The following is a 14,206-nucleotide window of genomic DNA, read 5'->3' as shown; positions in this document are numbered from 1 at the left end:
TGTATAGAAAGGGTTCTATAGGGGGTAAGAACGTCTGGTCTTGTGTCTGCACCATGTGTATAAAAATTAATGATAATTTGGAAAATGACATGATTACTCTAGTTTTGACAATCTGGAAATTAAAAAATAATGATAATTTATAAAAACTTTCATACATCCAACTTTCATGGTCCAGACCGGATGCATGTCTCCTTACCCAAACTCAACATCCTCATATGTATAAATCAGGCTGTACTTGTCAAATATACTGTATGAAATCGGCCTAAGTAAATAGTTTTGATCAGGGGGTGTCAGGATGTGACTACGGGTTTCACGGCTGGTACAAGTGGTCTTCTGGTCTGGCAAACGGCACAACTCACCGGAAACACCTGGGTGGTGATACGCTGGGGGAGGAGAAAACCTACGTTACCCAAAGAGTACACAAGACAATGGTAGGCCCTTGCGCTAGGGAGAGGGGAGCAGAGTCACCTCCTAACACTTACCTGAATCTGGTCCCTGCATTCTCTAATGTCCTTAGATGGGTCCTTTCCCTGTGCGCCATCATGTGCCTAGGCCCTCTCTGGCCCTCTACTCACCCTGACTAGTGAGGGCCAGTGAGATGCAAGTTACGTCACTACAATAAGACAACACGAGGTAGGTAAGACAATCAGGTGGAGAAAGACACAACGTAAAGCACTCCAAGGTTTTGTCATGTCCCCACCGCAGTCCGCTCCTGTGACTTCTGCTTCAATCGCCAGGCGACGCCGTGTTCCCACCATGGATAGTGCTAGTGATGGGAGAGGAGTCGGTGCCCGTGGCTCTGCTGAGCACAGGCTACGTTCATTCACTATGCTGGGTTTCCCTGGAACCTGCAGTACCACTGGCTGACTGTAGGTGACGTGTGTCTTCCAGCTGAAGTTGCCATCATTCACCTGCAGCCAAGGGTAAGACGCCACACCCTTCTTATTCCCCCTCCTGTCATGTGACCACTGCCAGAGATAGTTTGTATTCCTGGTTCCTGTGCTGTTTGTATTTTGATTCCTGTGCGCTGACCAAGCTTGTGTTCTGACTACCGTTCTGCCTGTCATTTATGTACCTTGCTGCCCGATCTGGATTTGACCTTTGCTTCGTTTGCTGATTACGTCCTTACCTGACGATTCTGTCCCTGTTCTGCTATTCCTGGTTTGACCCTGCCTGACGACTACTCTCTCGGACTGCAGCCTTCCACAGGTAGAAATCTCCAGTACCCTGTGTAATTCCAAATACCTGTATAGGGGTTAAAGGGTTTCAGGGTTCTGGGGGTCCTGCTTGGTGAGGGGCTTCCCCCTAGTCTGTCCATTACAGCCTGTCTGAGTCTGTTGATCCAGGCAGGAGTTACACACAGGTAGTGATCACCTTGGGCCCTGTGTAATACCAAATCCCTGTATAGGGGTTAAAGGGTTTCAGGGTTCTAGGGCTCCTGCTTGGTGAGTGGCTTCCCTCTAGCCTGTCCATTACAGCCCGTCTGAGTCTGTGGATCCAGGCAGGCGTTAAAAGGTTTCTTCAGTAGGAACCTTCACAGCTGCAATAGAAATGTTACCACAGCTATGCAGTGACTAGCTCTTTCTACATGGTCCACTTAGGTATGAGCTATAGCTGGCATAGGGAGGAGTGAATAGCACATATTTATAGCAGAAGGGAGTGGCTGCAGCTGAGATTACAACTACCTGTTAGATCACTGCAGGATAGAAATGAACCTGAATCTCTTCAGTACTGGATGGAATTATATATGCTCCAACTCAGGGTAATCGATGAGCGGGCACTAGAGAGGATCTGTGATCAACAACACGTTGTGACCTTATGATCCTAGATCCCCCCAAGATCATATCAGTCTGTGACACGCTGTTGGCAAGTGGGGTGCCTATAATAATAGTGGTAATACGGTACCAATAGCCTGCCATGGACCATTACTAAGGCTCCTCATAGCTCTGATTTTATATGCACCTATGAAGTTCATTGCATGCTGCATTAAAGCTCCTATACAAATTAGACTAAAGTTGGTCAGACCCAATGAGATAGGCTGGCAGTCTAATGTGTATGGGGGCCTATCAACAATCCCCCAATAGATGATGTTGGAGGAGAGCCATCTTGTTAGCTCTCCAATATCTTATCCTTTTTTTTGCCGGGAGTAAAGGCCCCTTTACACACTGAAACTTTCTAGCGATCCCACCAGCGATCCCAACCTGGCCGGGATCGCTACAGAGTCTCTGGTGAGCTGTCAAACAGGCAAACCTGGCCAACGACGCAACAGCGATCCGGACCTGCAGAACGACCTAGCTAGTCATTGGGGACGTTGTAAAGCAGCTTTTTGAAAGGGAAGTCGCTAACGAAGTCGCTGTAAAGTCCCCTTTACACACTAAAAGTTTGCTGCACAGCGGGAAACAAAGGACCAAAGAATGGTCCTGAACGATTTGTAGCGATCACAACTTCACAGCAGGGGCCAGGTCGCTGATGTGTTTCACACACTGCAATGTCGCTGGGGAGGTCGCTATAACGTCACAAAACCGGTGACGTTACAGCGATTTCGTTTGCGATGTTGCAGTGTGTAAAGCCACCTTAAGTCACTGGCAGGGGACCCTGACAGCTACGTTATCAGAGAGTGGGGGCGTCAGGAGAGATATTTGTTGGACAATCCATTGTTCAGCCAACAGATATGTAATGTGCATGGGGCCATTAAATTGGCATTCTCCCCTAGAGTCTGTAGAATATAACGCTCTATACCATACAATGCAGTAATATGGACCTATCGCCACCATGTGTGATGTCATGAGAAATTTCTGATGCAAATCTATTTCATGAAAGCTAAATACTTCCCATCCAAAAATGTTCATTAAATGACCAAACAAAGCCTGTGATGGTTTAGTTCCTGAATATCATGTTTTAACCTAAGACCTTTAAATCACGGATCATTTTACCTATTCTTCCATTCCTGCACCTGAAAATCCATGATGTAAATAAAGAAATTGTCTGCTATTACCTAATCCCTTTTCTTAAAAGCTTTCCTTGGAAAAAAAATATGGCTGATCACATATGTCCTGATGCTGGGACCTCCATTATCAGATGTAGTCTCGGGGGCGTTTGGCAGCAAGTGATTAATTTACCTGCAAAATTCTTTCATTTTTTTTTTTACAAAAAATATCTTGCTTTATTTATCTAGATATTGTATATATAACTTACATTTTTATAGTTGTATTATGTTTATAAACTATTTATGGTGTTCTATTTTTTTTCTTTTTTTGTTCGAAATTTTTACATTTTTCTTTATCATTTGCTTTTTTCATCTAGAGATTGTATATCTAATTTTCATTTTGTTAGTTGTATTATGTTTATAAACCACTCACACGGTGCTCCATTGTGTGTCTGCTTTTGACACTCGCCAATGGCTGTAACATGTAATTCACTTGGATCACGGCTTCCTTTACAAGTTGTCTTGAATATTTCATTGTATGATAACCTGAGGAAGAAATTTGATTTTTGAAATGCGTTGCTGTATTTAAATAAATGTTGGTTGTTTGTTTTTCTCCACCTTCTCATCTTGGTCTTCATCTTGATAGCGCCCACCACATCGTTTTTTTTATTTTTGCCTTGCTAATTTTTGCTCAGGGTCTGACCTCGTTGATTCCCACCGGTCATGAGAAGTGATCTGTATGTTACCCACTTTGCAAGATCTAGCAAGGAATTCCCAATAAGTTCCTCAACTAGAAGGTGTAAACCAATGAAAGTGCAGACAGAAAAGTAATGATCTGTTCACTTCTTTAACTCAATGGAAACTGTTGTCACATTCCACTTACAGAATACCCTGTGTGCAGCCAGCTTTCCTGTGCCAGTGGAGCCTGCTTCAATACAAGTCAGAGATGTGATGGGATTGTCCACTGCCGGGACGCTTCCGATGAGGCCAACTGCAGTAAGTGATCGGACTGTGTGGTATCACATATCATTATTGGCCTGAGTACAACTACAACCTCTGCCCCCCTATACCTATGTCCCTGCATTCAACCAGTGATTTATTTTACAAATGGAAAGCACAATTCTTTTTTTATTATCCATCTATGTTTCTATATATTTAAGATATAAAATGTAAAACCTATGTACAGTTTTTAATAAAATAGATCACATAACACAAGTCTGTTATATCTCGCAGCAGCCAGTCTTTTTTTTTTGCTTTCATCAGTCTAATATAAGGGAATCCCCTGTTTATAAGGGTTTTTGCGCCATTGGACAGTATCAGAGAAAACTCAACTTCATGATCTATAGACAAAGGAAAATAATGAATATGCATTTCCTTTTAATTAATCTCTCTCTGCTCAGATTTCGTCTTAGGAATTCTGGAGGCAAATCAGTGGAGAACTGTAAGGCTATGTGCCCACGCTGCGGAAAATGCGCGGAATTTGTCACGGATTTTTCGCGGAAATTCCACGGATTTTTAAAAAATCTGCAGCACAGCTACTCCCCAGCCATTTCTATGGCATTTGGGAACTGCTGTGCCCACGCTGCAGATTTTTCCGTAGCGGAAATAATGCATATTTCCCTGCGGAAAAATCAGCAACATGTCAATTATTCCTGCGGATTTCTCCGCAGGGTCCCATATACTTACCTGCCTCACCGGAGTCACTCTCTCCATCTGGTGTACAGGAGCGCAGTGGATCCAGGTACAGGAAGGAAGAGGTGGGCGGGGCCTGCACGAGCTCTGGTCATGTGACAGCCGGAGCTAGTTCAGGCCCGCCCACCTTCTCCTGCAGACGCTGACAGAGTGACCCGGACGCCGGAAAGCGAGGTGCTGCGTGATGGAGGTAAGTATGAACGCCCGATCACTGCAGCACTTGTTCTGCATTGAGGATGCAGTGCCGAAGCCATGGTACTGTATCCTCAATGCAGAATGACCGCAGCATATCCGCAGGACATTCCGCAAATAATCCGCAGCATGGAAACAGACAAAGTTGTGCTGCAGATTTCTGGGAGCTCCTGCGGAATGTCCTGCGGATATAACCGCAGGACACTCTCCCAGTGGGCACATAGCCTAAAGGTCTTCTCCTTGAAGATCTGTATTAAGGCATTTTTTTAATGCGTTTTTTGAGAAATTTGCACCAAAATCTGCCTGTCACTCCTGAAGCCAGCAAAGTCTGCGAGATTTCTAAAGTGCTGTGTACACGTTGCTTTTTTTTTTCCTTGCAGATTTGGTGCAGAAAAAAAATCTGCAGCATGTCAATTGTTGGGGCATTTTTTTTCCTGCACTTTTTAGCCTTTCCAGCCATTGACTAAGAAAAACGCAACAAAAACGTAACAAACCGCATGCGTTTTTGGTGCGCTTTTCTGCCAGAAGGTGCAGATTTAATGTAGACAATTTCTGCACCAAATTTGCAGCGTGTGCACTTAGCCTAAAGACGTTTGGGTGTTTAAAATTGAAATCTTTCATTTTGAGTTATCAGATAGTGCAGACCTCCTATGAGAAGAATTTGTCTGCTTGTACCCTCACTATATTGTCCAGTCCTCTTACCGGACCTCTGGGAATATGTGATCCTTTCCGTAATATTATGTTCCTTTAGTAGCAGAGATAAGATATTTAAATAAAATGTTACACATTAAACTCAAACTGAGGAGACTAGTTTATCCACTGTGCGGACTAATAAGCATTTGCTCTAAATCAGGGATTTTGTATAGTAAGATTGGAATCTCAAATCTTGGAAATTATATGTTTTTCCTATGTTTTACCAATAAATTTCTCCAAATGCCCCAAAATTATCAGTTTTGCATATTGACATAAACCCTACCTTATATCATAGTCAGGTTTTTGCCGGACAGTTTTGATATGAAGTCTTTTAGGCTTTAGACACACAACCTTTTGGGGTCATGTGCACACGTTCAGTACAGTATTAAGTGAGTAGTTTACCTCAGTATTTGTAGCTCTCTCTCTCTATCTATCTATCTATCTATCTATATATATATATATATATATATAATCTACAGTGCTGGCCAAAAGTATTGGCACCCCTGCAATTCTGTCAGAGAATACTCAGTTTCTTCTTGAAAATGATTGCAATCACAAATTCTTTGGTATTATTATCTTCATTTAATTTGTCTTCAATGAAAAAAAAAAAAAAAATTGTCATAAAGCCAAATTGGATATAATTCCACACCAAACATAAAAAAGGGGGTGGACAAAAGTACTGGCACTGTTTGAAAAATCATGTGATGCTTCTCTAATTTGTGCAATTAACAGCACCTGTAACTTACCTGTGGCACCTAACAGGTGTTGGCAATAACTAAATCACACTTGCAGCCAGGTGACATGGATTAAAGTTGACTCAACCTCTGTCCTGTGTCCTTGTGTGTACCATATTGAGCATGGAGAAAAGAAAGAAGACCAAAGAACTGTCTGAGGACTTGAGAATCCAAATTGTGAGGAAGCATGAGCAATCTCAAGGCTACAAGTCCATCTCCAAAGACCTGAAAGTTCCTGTGTCTATGGTGCGCAGTGTCATCGAGAAGTTTAAAGCCCATGGCACTGAGGCTAACCTCCCTAGATGTGGAAGGAAAAGAAAAATTTCAAGATTTCGAGATTTCAACGCAAGATTGTGCGGATGGTGGATAAAGAACCTCGACTAACATCCAAACAAGTTCAAGCTGCCCTGCAGTCCGAGGGTGCAATAGTGTCAACCCGTACTATCTGTCGGTGTCTGAATGAAAAGGGACTGTATGGTAGGATACCCTGGAAGACCCCACTTCTTACCCCGAGAAATAAAAAAGCCAGGCTGGAGTTTGCCAAAACTTACCTGAGAAAGCCTAAAACGTTTTGGAAGAATGTTCTCTGGTCAGATGAGACAAAAGTAGAGCTTTTTGGTAAAAGCCATCAACATAGAGTTTACAGGAAAAAAAAGAGGCATTCAAAGAAAAGAACATGGTCCCTACAGTCAAACATGGCTGAGGTTCCCTGATGTTTTGGGGTTGCTTTGCTGCCTCTGGCACTGGACTGCTTGACCGTGTGCATGGCATTATGAAGTCTGAAGACTACCAACAAATTTTGCAGCATAATATAGGGCCCAGTGTGAGAAAGCTGGGTCTCCCTCAGAGGTCATGGGTCTTCCAGCAGGACAATGACCCAAAACACACTTCAAAAAGCACTAGAAAATAGTTTGAGAGAAAGCACTGGAGACTACTAAAGTGGCCAGCAATGAGTCCAGACCTGAATCCCATAGAACACCGTGGACAGATCTGAAAATGGCAGTTTGGAGAAGGCACCCTTCAACTCTCAGGGACCTGGAGCAGTTTGCCAAAGAAGAATGGTCTAAAATTCCAGCAGAGCATTGTAAGAAACTCATTGATGGTTACCGGAAACGGTTGTTCGTAGTTATTTTGGCTAAAGGTTGTGCAACCAAGTATTAGGCTAAGGGTGCCAATACTTTTGTCTGGCCCATTTTTAGAGTTTTGTGTGAAATGATCAATGATTTGATTTTTGTTTCATTCTCTTTTGTGTTTTTTCATTGCAAGCACAATAAATGCAGATAATAATAACAAAGAATTTGTGATTGCAATAATTTTCAAGCAGAAACTGAGTATTATCTGACAGAATTGCAGGGGTGCCAATACTTTTGGCCAGCACTGTATATACATGTGCATATATATATATATATATATATATATATATATATATATATATATATATACTCGTGTATATTGCTCAAGAAAATAAAGGGAACACTTAAACAAGGATGTTGTATTTTGGTGTGCCCTTTATTTTTATATATACAGTGGCATGTAAAAGTTTGGATACCCCTGGTCAAAATTACTGTTATTGTGAACAGTTAGGCAAGTTGAAGATGAAGTGATCCCTAAAAGGCATAAAGTTAAAGATGACACATTTTCTTTGTGTTTTAGGCAAAAAAAGAATTATTGTTTTCATCTTTTACATTTTAAATTTAAACAAAAGGGAAATTGGCCAATGCAAAAGTTTGGCCACCCTTGGATATTTGTGTGCTCAGATAACTTTGACCAACGTTTCAGACTTTAATTAGCCTGTAAGGGTTATGGCTTGTTCACTGTCATTTTAAGAAAGGTCAGGTGATGCAAATTTCATTGCTTTATAAAAACCCAGCCTCCTCTAACCTTGTGCCAAAAATAGCAGCCATGAGTTTTTCTACGCAGCTGCCTAGCACTCTGAAAATGAAAATGATGAAGGCCCATAAACCAGGAGAAGGCTTTAAGAAAAGAGCAAAGTGTTTTCAAGTTGCCCTTTCCTCCGTTTGAAATTTAATAAGGAAATGGAAGTTACCAGGAACAGTGGAGATCAAGATAAAGTCTGGAAGATTAAGCAAAATTTCTGTGAGAGCTGCTTGTAGGATTGCTAGAGAGGCAAATCAGAACCCCTGCGTGACTGCAAAAGACCTTCAGGAAGATTCATCAGATTCCAAATTGTGGAATATTGCTGTACTATTCAGAGACACATGCACAAATATGGCCTTCAAGGAAGAGTCATCAGAAGAAAACCTCTCCTCCATCTTTCACCATAAAATTCAGCATCAGATGTATGCAAAAGAACATCTAAACAATCCTGATGCATTTTGGAAACAAGTCCTGTGAACTGATGAGGTTGAAATATAACTCTTTGGTCACAACCATCAAAAGGTATGTGAGGAAAAAAAAGGGCATAGGACTTCAGGAAAATAATAATACCGCCAACCATTAAGCATGGGGCTGGATGAATCATGCTTTGGGATTGTGTTGCAGCCAATGGCACAGGTAAAATTTCACAGGTAGAGGAAAGAATGTATTCAATGAAATTTCAACAAATTCTTGATGCAAACATAAATCCATGGGTAAAAAGCTAAAGTTGAAAAGAGGATGCCGTCTACAAATGGATAATGATCCTAAACACAACTCAAAATCCATAATAGACTACCTCAAAAGTCGCAAGCTGAAGGCTTAACAATGGCCGTCACAGGCCTCTGATCTGAAAATAATGAAAATCTGTGGCTAGACCTCAAAAGAGCAGTGCATGCAAGACGAGCCAGGAATCTCACAGAACCAGAAGACTTTGCCAGGGAAGAATGGATGAAAAGCCCTCAAACAAGAATTGAAAGACTCTTTGGCTGCCTACAAAAAGTGTATACAAGCTGTGATACTTGCCAAAAGGGGCACTACTAAATACTAGCGATGCAGGGTGCCCAAACTTGTGCATCAGCCCACTGTTATTTTTTGCCAATTTTAAAATGTAAAAGATAAAAATAAAAAAAATATTTTGCCTAAAATACAAAGGAAATGTTTCATCTTTAACTTTATGCCTTGTAGACATCATTTCATCTTCAACTTGCTTAACTGTTTACAATACTAGTCATTTTGACCGGGGGTGCCCAAACTTATATATATATATATATATATATATCCTTTATTTCTTTAGAGTATATCTATATATATATCTATATATATATATATATATATATATATATATATAGATATATAGATAGATATAGATATCTATGCATAGATGGATATATATATTTATTTCCACTGATCTTTCCACTCCTTGTTTTGGCTTACAAATACTAACTTAAAAATTCACTAAACGCTCGATGTGTGTGCATGGCCTTATCTTCTACTGCCCATTAGGCCACATTCAGACATTTAGTACATGGTGAGTTTTTTACCTTAGTATTTGTAGCCAAAACCAGGAGGTGAACAGTTAGAGGAAAGGTATAATAGAAACAAGAAGGGCACCACTTCTGCATTTTTCACCAACTCCTGGTTTTCGCAGACACGTACTGAGGTAAAATACTCACCAAATACTGAATGTGTGAATGCGGCCTAATGGGTAGCAGAAGATAAGGCCAAGCGCGCACATTGAGTATTTAGTGAGTTTTTTACCTCAGTTTTTGTAAGGCAACACCAGGAGTGGAACAATCAAAGGAAAAATATAATAGAAACACGGACATCAAATCTGCATTTTTCACCCATTCCTGGTTTTGGCTTACAAATACTGAGGTAAAAAACTCACCAAATACTCAATGTGTGCACATTGTCATTTCTTCTGTTAACAATTGGGCCACGTGCACACATTGAGTATTTGGAGAGTTTTTTACCTCAGTATTTGTAGCCAAAATCAGGAGTGGAACAATCAGAGGAAAAGTATAATAGAAACTCTGGCACCACTTCTGCATTCATCATTACCCATTCCTTGTTTGGGCCAACAAATACTGAGGTAAAAAACTCACCAAATACTCAAAGTGTGCACACGGCCTTATCTTCTACTGTACAATGGGCCATATTTAGCATTTAGTGAGTTTTTTTACCTCAGTATTTTTAAGCTAAAACCAGGAGTGGGACAATCAAGAGGAAAAGTATAATAGAAATTCATTCACCACTTCTGGATTTTTCACCCACTCCTGATTTTGGCTTACAAATACTGAGGTAAAAATCTCACTAAATACTCAACATGTAAACACGACCTTATCTTCTGCTACCCAATAGGCCACGTTCAGCATTTTGTGAGTTTTTATCTCAGTATTTGTAAGGCCACGTTCAGTATTTTGTGAGTTTTTTACCTCAGTATTTGTAGCCAAAACTAAGAGTGGAACAATCAGAGGAAAGGTATAATAGAAACACGGGCACCACTGCTGTATTTATCACCCACTCCTGGTTTTGGCTACAAATACTGAGGTAAAAAACTCACTAAATACTCAATGTGTGCACGTGGCCTTAAGGTACATTGAGAAAAAGATTTTTGGGGTGATTTTGCAGCCAAATCCACGTGTTACATGTTTTTGCTTCACATTGTGCTATGAATTGCATGTCCACAGCAATTCTGTGAAGTCTAGATTTAACCCAGAAGATATGGTGCAATACTTTCATATTTATAACCCATCCCACAATATTGGTGGGCGTATGAAACCAAGCACCTCCACTGATCAACTGTTCTAAGTGCCATCAGCGGCCTGATATAAGCCGTGCATGGAGCAGAACACCACAGTCCTATAAAATATACAGTGTTCACTGCTGGGCACTGCACATGTAATAGGTTACAGAGCTGTGCTATTGCAGATCTGTGCTGCGCAGCAGATCAACTGCTTACATATGGCTGGTTGAGGGTGCTAGGTGTCCCCTGTTGGTCTCATATTGGGTATTAATGACCAATCCTTAGAATAGGTCATAAAAATCAAAGCAGTGGAACAACCCTTTAAGAACTCATTTAACACAGATCTGTAATACACAACCATATCATTTAATGGGTATATTTAAAACATTCCCTATTACCTGCTTTATATTACAATTCTTTTTTAAATGGTTTCAGGGCTTTCATCAGGGCATGACCACCATGATTGGGGTATGGAGCCCGGTGAAGAAGGAGACCCGGCTGGGCAATTCCTTAGCATTATTAAGCCCCAAGTCCCGCCGGGCCCCCCTTTTCACTGGGCTCCAGTATGTCTTAGAGTAAAGTGGGCTTTACACGCTACGATATTGTTACAGCGATCTCGTTGGGGTCACGGATTTTGTGACGCACATCCAACCCGCTGTAGTGATCTCGTAGTGTGTGACTCCAAAGAGCGATTTTGGATCGTTGCAAAAACGTCCAAAATCGCTCCTCGTTGACATGGGGGTCTGCTCCCAATCATCGCTGCTGTCGCTTTGCCGTTGTTGTTCCTCGTTCCTGCGGCAGTGCACATCGCTGTGTGTGACCCCCGTAGGAACGAGGAGCATCTCCTTACCTGCCGCCGGCCACAATGCGGAAGGAAGGAGATGGGCGGGATGTTCGTCCCGCTCATCTCCGCCCCTCCGCTTTCATTGGGCGGCCGCTTAGTGACGTCGCTGTGATGCCGAACGAACCGCTCCCTTAGAAAGGAGGCGGTACGCCGGTCACAGCAACGATGCTATGCAGGTAAGTATGTGTGACGGGGGTGCGTGATTTTGTGCGCGACGGGCAGCGATATGCCCGTTTCGCACAAACGATGGGGGCGGGTCGCATGTTAGCGATATCGGTACCGATATCGTAGCATGTATAGCCACCCTAAGAAACAGAAGCCTGATTTTGTAATATTAAGACATGGGGCGACACACTGTACATGCACCTTATAGCTATAGTTACTTCATACATTTACATTGTCAGTTTCTTGTCTTTTTCTTTTCAGCACAAAGTTGTTTAACCAACCAATTTCAGTGTGCAAATGGTGACTGCATCCCCCGGGATTTTATCTGTGACCACGATGATGACTGCGGAGATGGAAGCGATGAAAAGAATTGCAGTAATGTTCATTTTTAACTATAATCTATATCTCCCCAACCAAACTGAAATAGACTACATAAATGATACTTACAGTTGTGCTCAAAACTTTACATACCCCGGCAGATTTTTTGCTTTCTTGGCCTTTTTTCATGGAATATGAATGATAACACAAAATCTTTTTTTCCATGGTTAGTCGTTGGGTGAAGCCATTTATTGTCAAAGTACTGTGTTTTTTGTCTTTTTAAATCATAATGGCAACCAAAAACATCCATATGACCCTGATCAAAAGTTCACATGCCCCAGTTTTTAATACCGTGTATTGCCCCTCTAACATCAGTGACAGCTTGAAGTCTTTTGTGGTAGTTGTGGATGAGGCTCTTTATTTTCTCAGATGGTAAAGCTCCCCATTCTTCTTGGCAAAAGCCTCACGTTCCTGTAAACTCATGGACTTTCTTGCATGACGCTGATCAAAAGTTCACATGCCCTGTTGATTTTGGCCTGATAACATGCACAAAAGCTGACACAAATGGGTTTGAATGGCTAATGAAGGTAACATCCTCATCTTTGACCCGTTTGCTTGTAATCACTGTGTGTGCATAAAAGCTGAGTGAGTTTCTTGATCCAGACAGACTCTTGCATCTTTCATCCAGCCACTAACTTTTCTGGATTAGGAGTCATGGGAAAAGCAAAATAATTCTCAATGGACCTATGGGAAAAGATAGTTGAACTGTATAAAACAGGAAAGGGATATAAGATAAGATATCCAAGGAATTGATAATGCCAGACAGCAGTGTTCAAACTGTGATTAACAAGTGAAAAATTAGGGGCTCTATAAAAACCAAACCACAATCAGGTAGACCAATAAACATTTCGGCCACAACTGCCAGGAAAATTGTTCGGGATGCAAAGAAAAACACACAAATAACATCAGCTGAAATACAGGACTGACTGAAAACTAGCAGTGTGGCTGTTTCAAGATGCACAATAAGAAGGCACTTGAAGAAAAATTGGCTGCATGGTTGAATCGCCAGAAGAAAGCCATTACTGTGCAATGCCATAAAGTATCTCTCCTACAATATGCCAAATAGCACAGAGACAAGCCTCCAAACTACTGGAACAAGGTAATTTGGAGTGATTAGACCAAAATTGAACGTTCTGGCCACAACCATAAAAGTTACATTTGGAGAGGTGTCAATAAGGCCTATGATGAAAGTAACACCATTCCTACTGTAAAGCACAGAGGTGGATCTCTGATGATGTGGGAATGTGTGAGCTACAAAGGCACAGGAAACTTGGCCAAAGTTGAAGGAAAGATGAATGCAGCACGTTATCAGCAAACACTGGAGGCAAATTTCCACTCATCATCCCGGAAAGCTGTGCATGGGATGTATTTTGATGTTCCAACAGGACAATAATTCAAAACACAAGGCCAAGTCGACCTGTCATTGACTACAGCAGAACAAAGTGAAGGTTCTGGAGTAGCTATCTCAGTCTCCTGACCTCAATATCATTGAGCCACTCTGGGGAGAACTCAAGCGCACAGTTCATGCAAGAAGCCCAGGAATTTACAGTAACTGGAGGCTTTTTGCCCAGAAGAATGGGCAGCTTTACCATCTGAGAAAATAAAGAGCCTCATCCACAACTACCACAAAAGACTTCAAGCTGTCATTGATGTTAGAGGGGGCAATACACAGTATTAAGAACTGGGGTATGTGAGCTTTTGTTCAGGGTCATTTGGATGTTATTGGTTGTCGTTATGATTTAAAAAGAGGAAACACATTAGTTTGACAATAAATGGCTTCACCCAACCACTAACCATGAGTGGAAAAAAAGATTTTGTGTTTTCTTCTATGAAAAAAGGCCAAGAAAGCAAAAAAAACTGTATGTAAACTTTTGAGCACAACTGCACATATAACTGCACTAGATCTGCATCAAATGGTAAAATTTGGCTCCTAATGCAATGAAGGATGGGGGGATGGG

At 41.5% G+C, this 14,206-nt stretch overlaps 1 protein-coding gene across 2 annotated transcripts in view; it reads left to right on the top strand.

Annotated features, from left to right (window-relative positions):
• The window catches only part of LRP2 (LDL receptor related protein 2), a 402,994-nt gene that overhangs the window by 100,961 nt on the left and 287,827 nt on the right, over positions 1–14,206 (top strand). For both annotated transcript variants that reach the window (XM_075317292.1, XM_075317291.1), the window contains exons 5-6: positions 3,812–3,922; positions 12,132–12,245. In XM_075317292.1, coding sequence (XP_075173407.1) covers positions 3,812–3,922; positions 12,132–12,245 — 225 coding nt within the window. The remainder of the gene's footprint in view (positions 1–3,811; positions 3,923–12,131; positions 12,246–14,206) is intronic.

The sequence above is a fragment of the Anomaloglossus baeobatrachus genome, chromosome 7, assembly GCF_048569485.1.
Source record: "Anomaloglossus baeobatrachus isolate aAnoBae1 chromosome 7, aAnoBae1.hap1, whole genome shotgun sequence".
NCBI classification, from domain to species: domain Eukaryota; kingdom Metazoa; phylum Chordata; class Amphibia; order Anura; family Aromobatidae; genus Anomaloglossus; species Anomaloglossus baeobatrachus.
The sequence above is the reverse complement of the archived record's forward strand: the minus strand, read 5'-3'. Positions and strand labels throughout refer to the sequence as shown.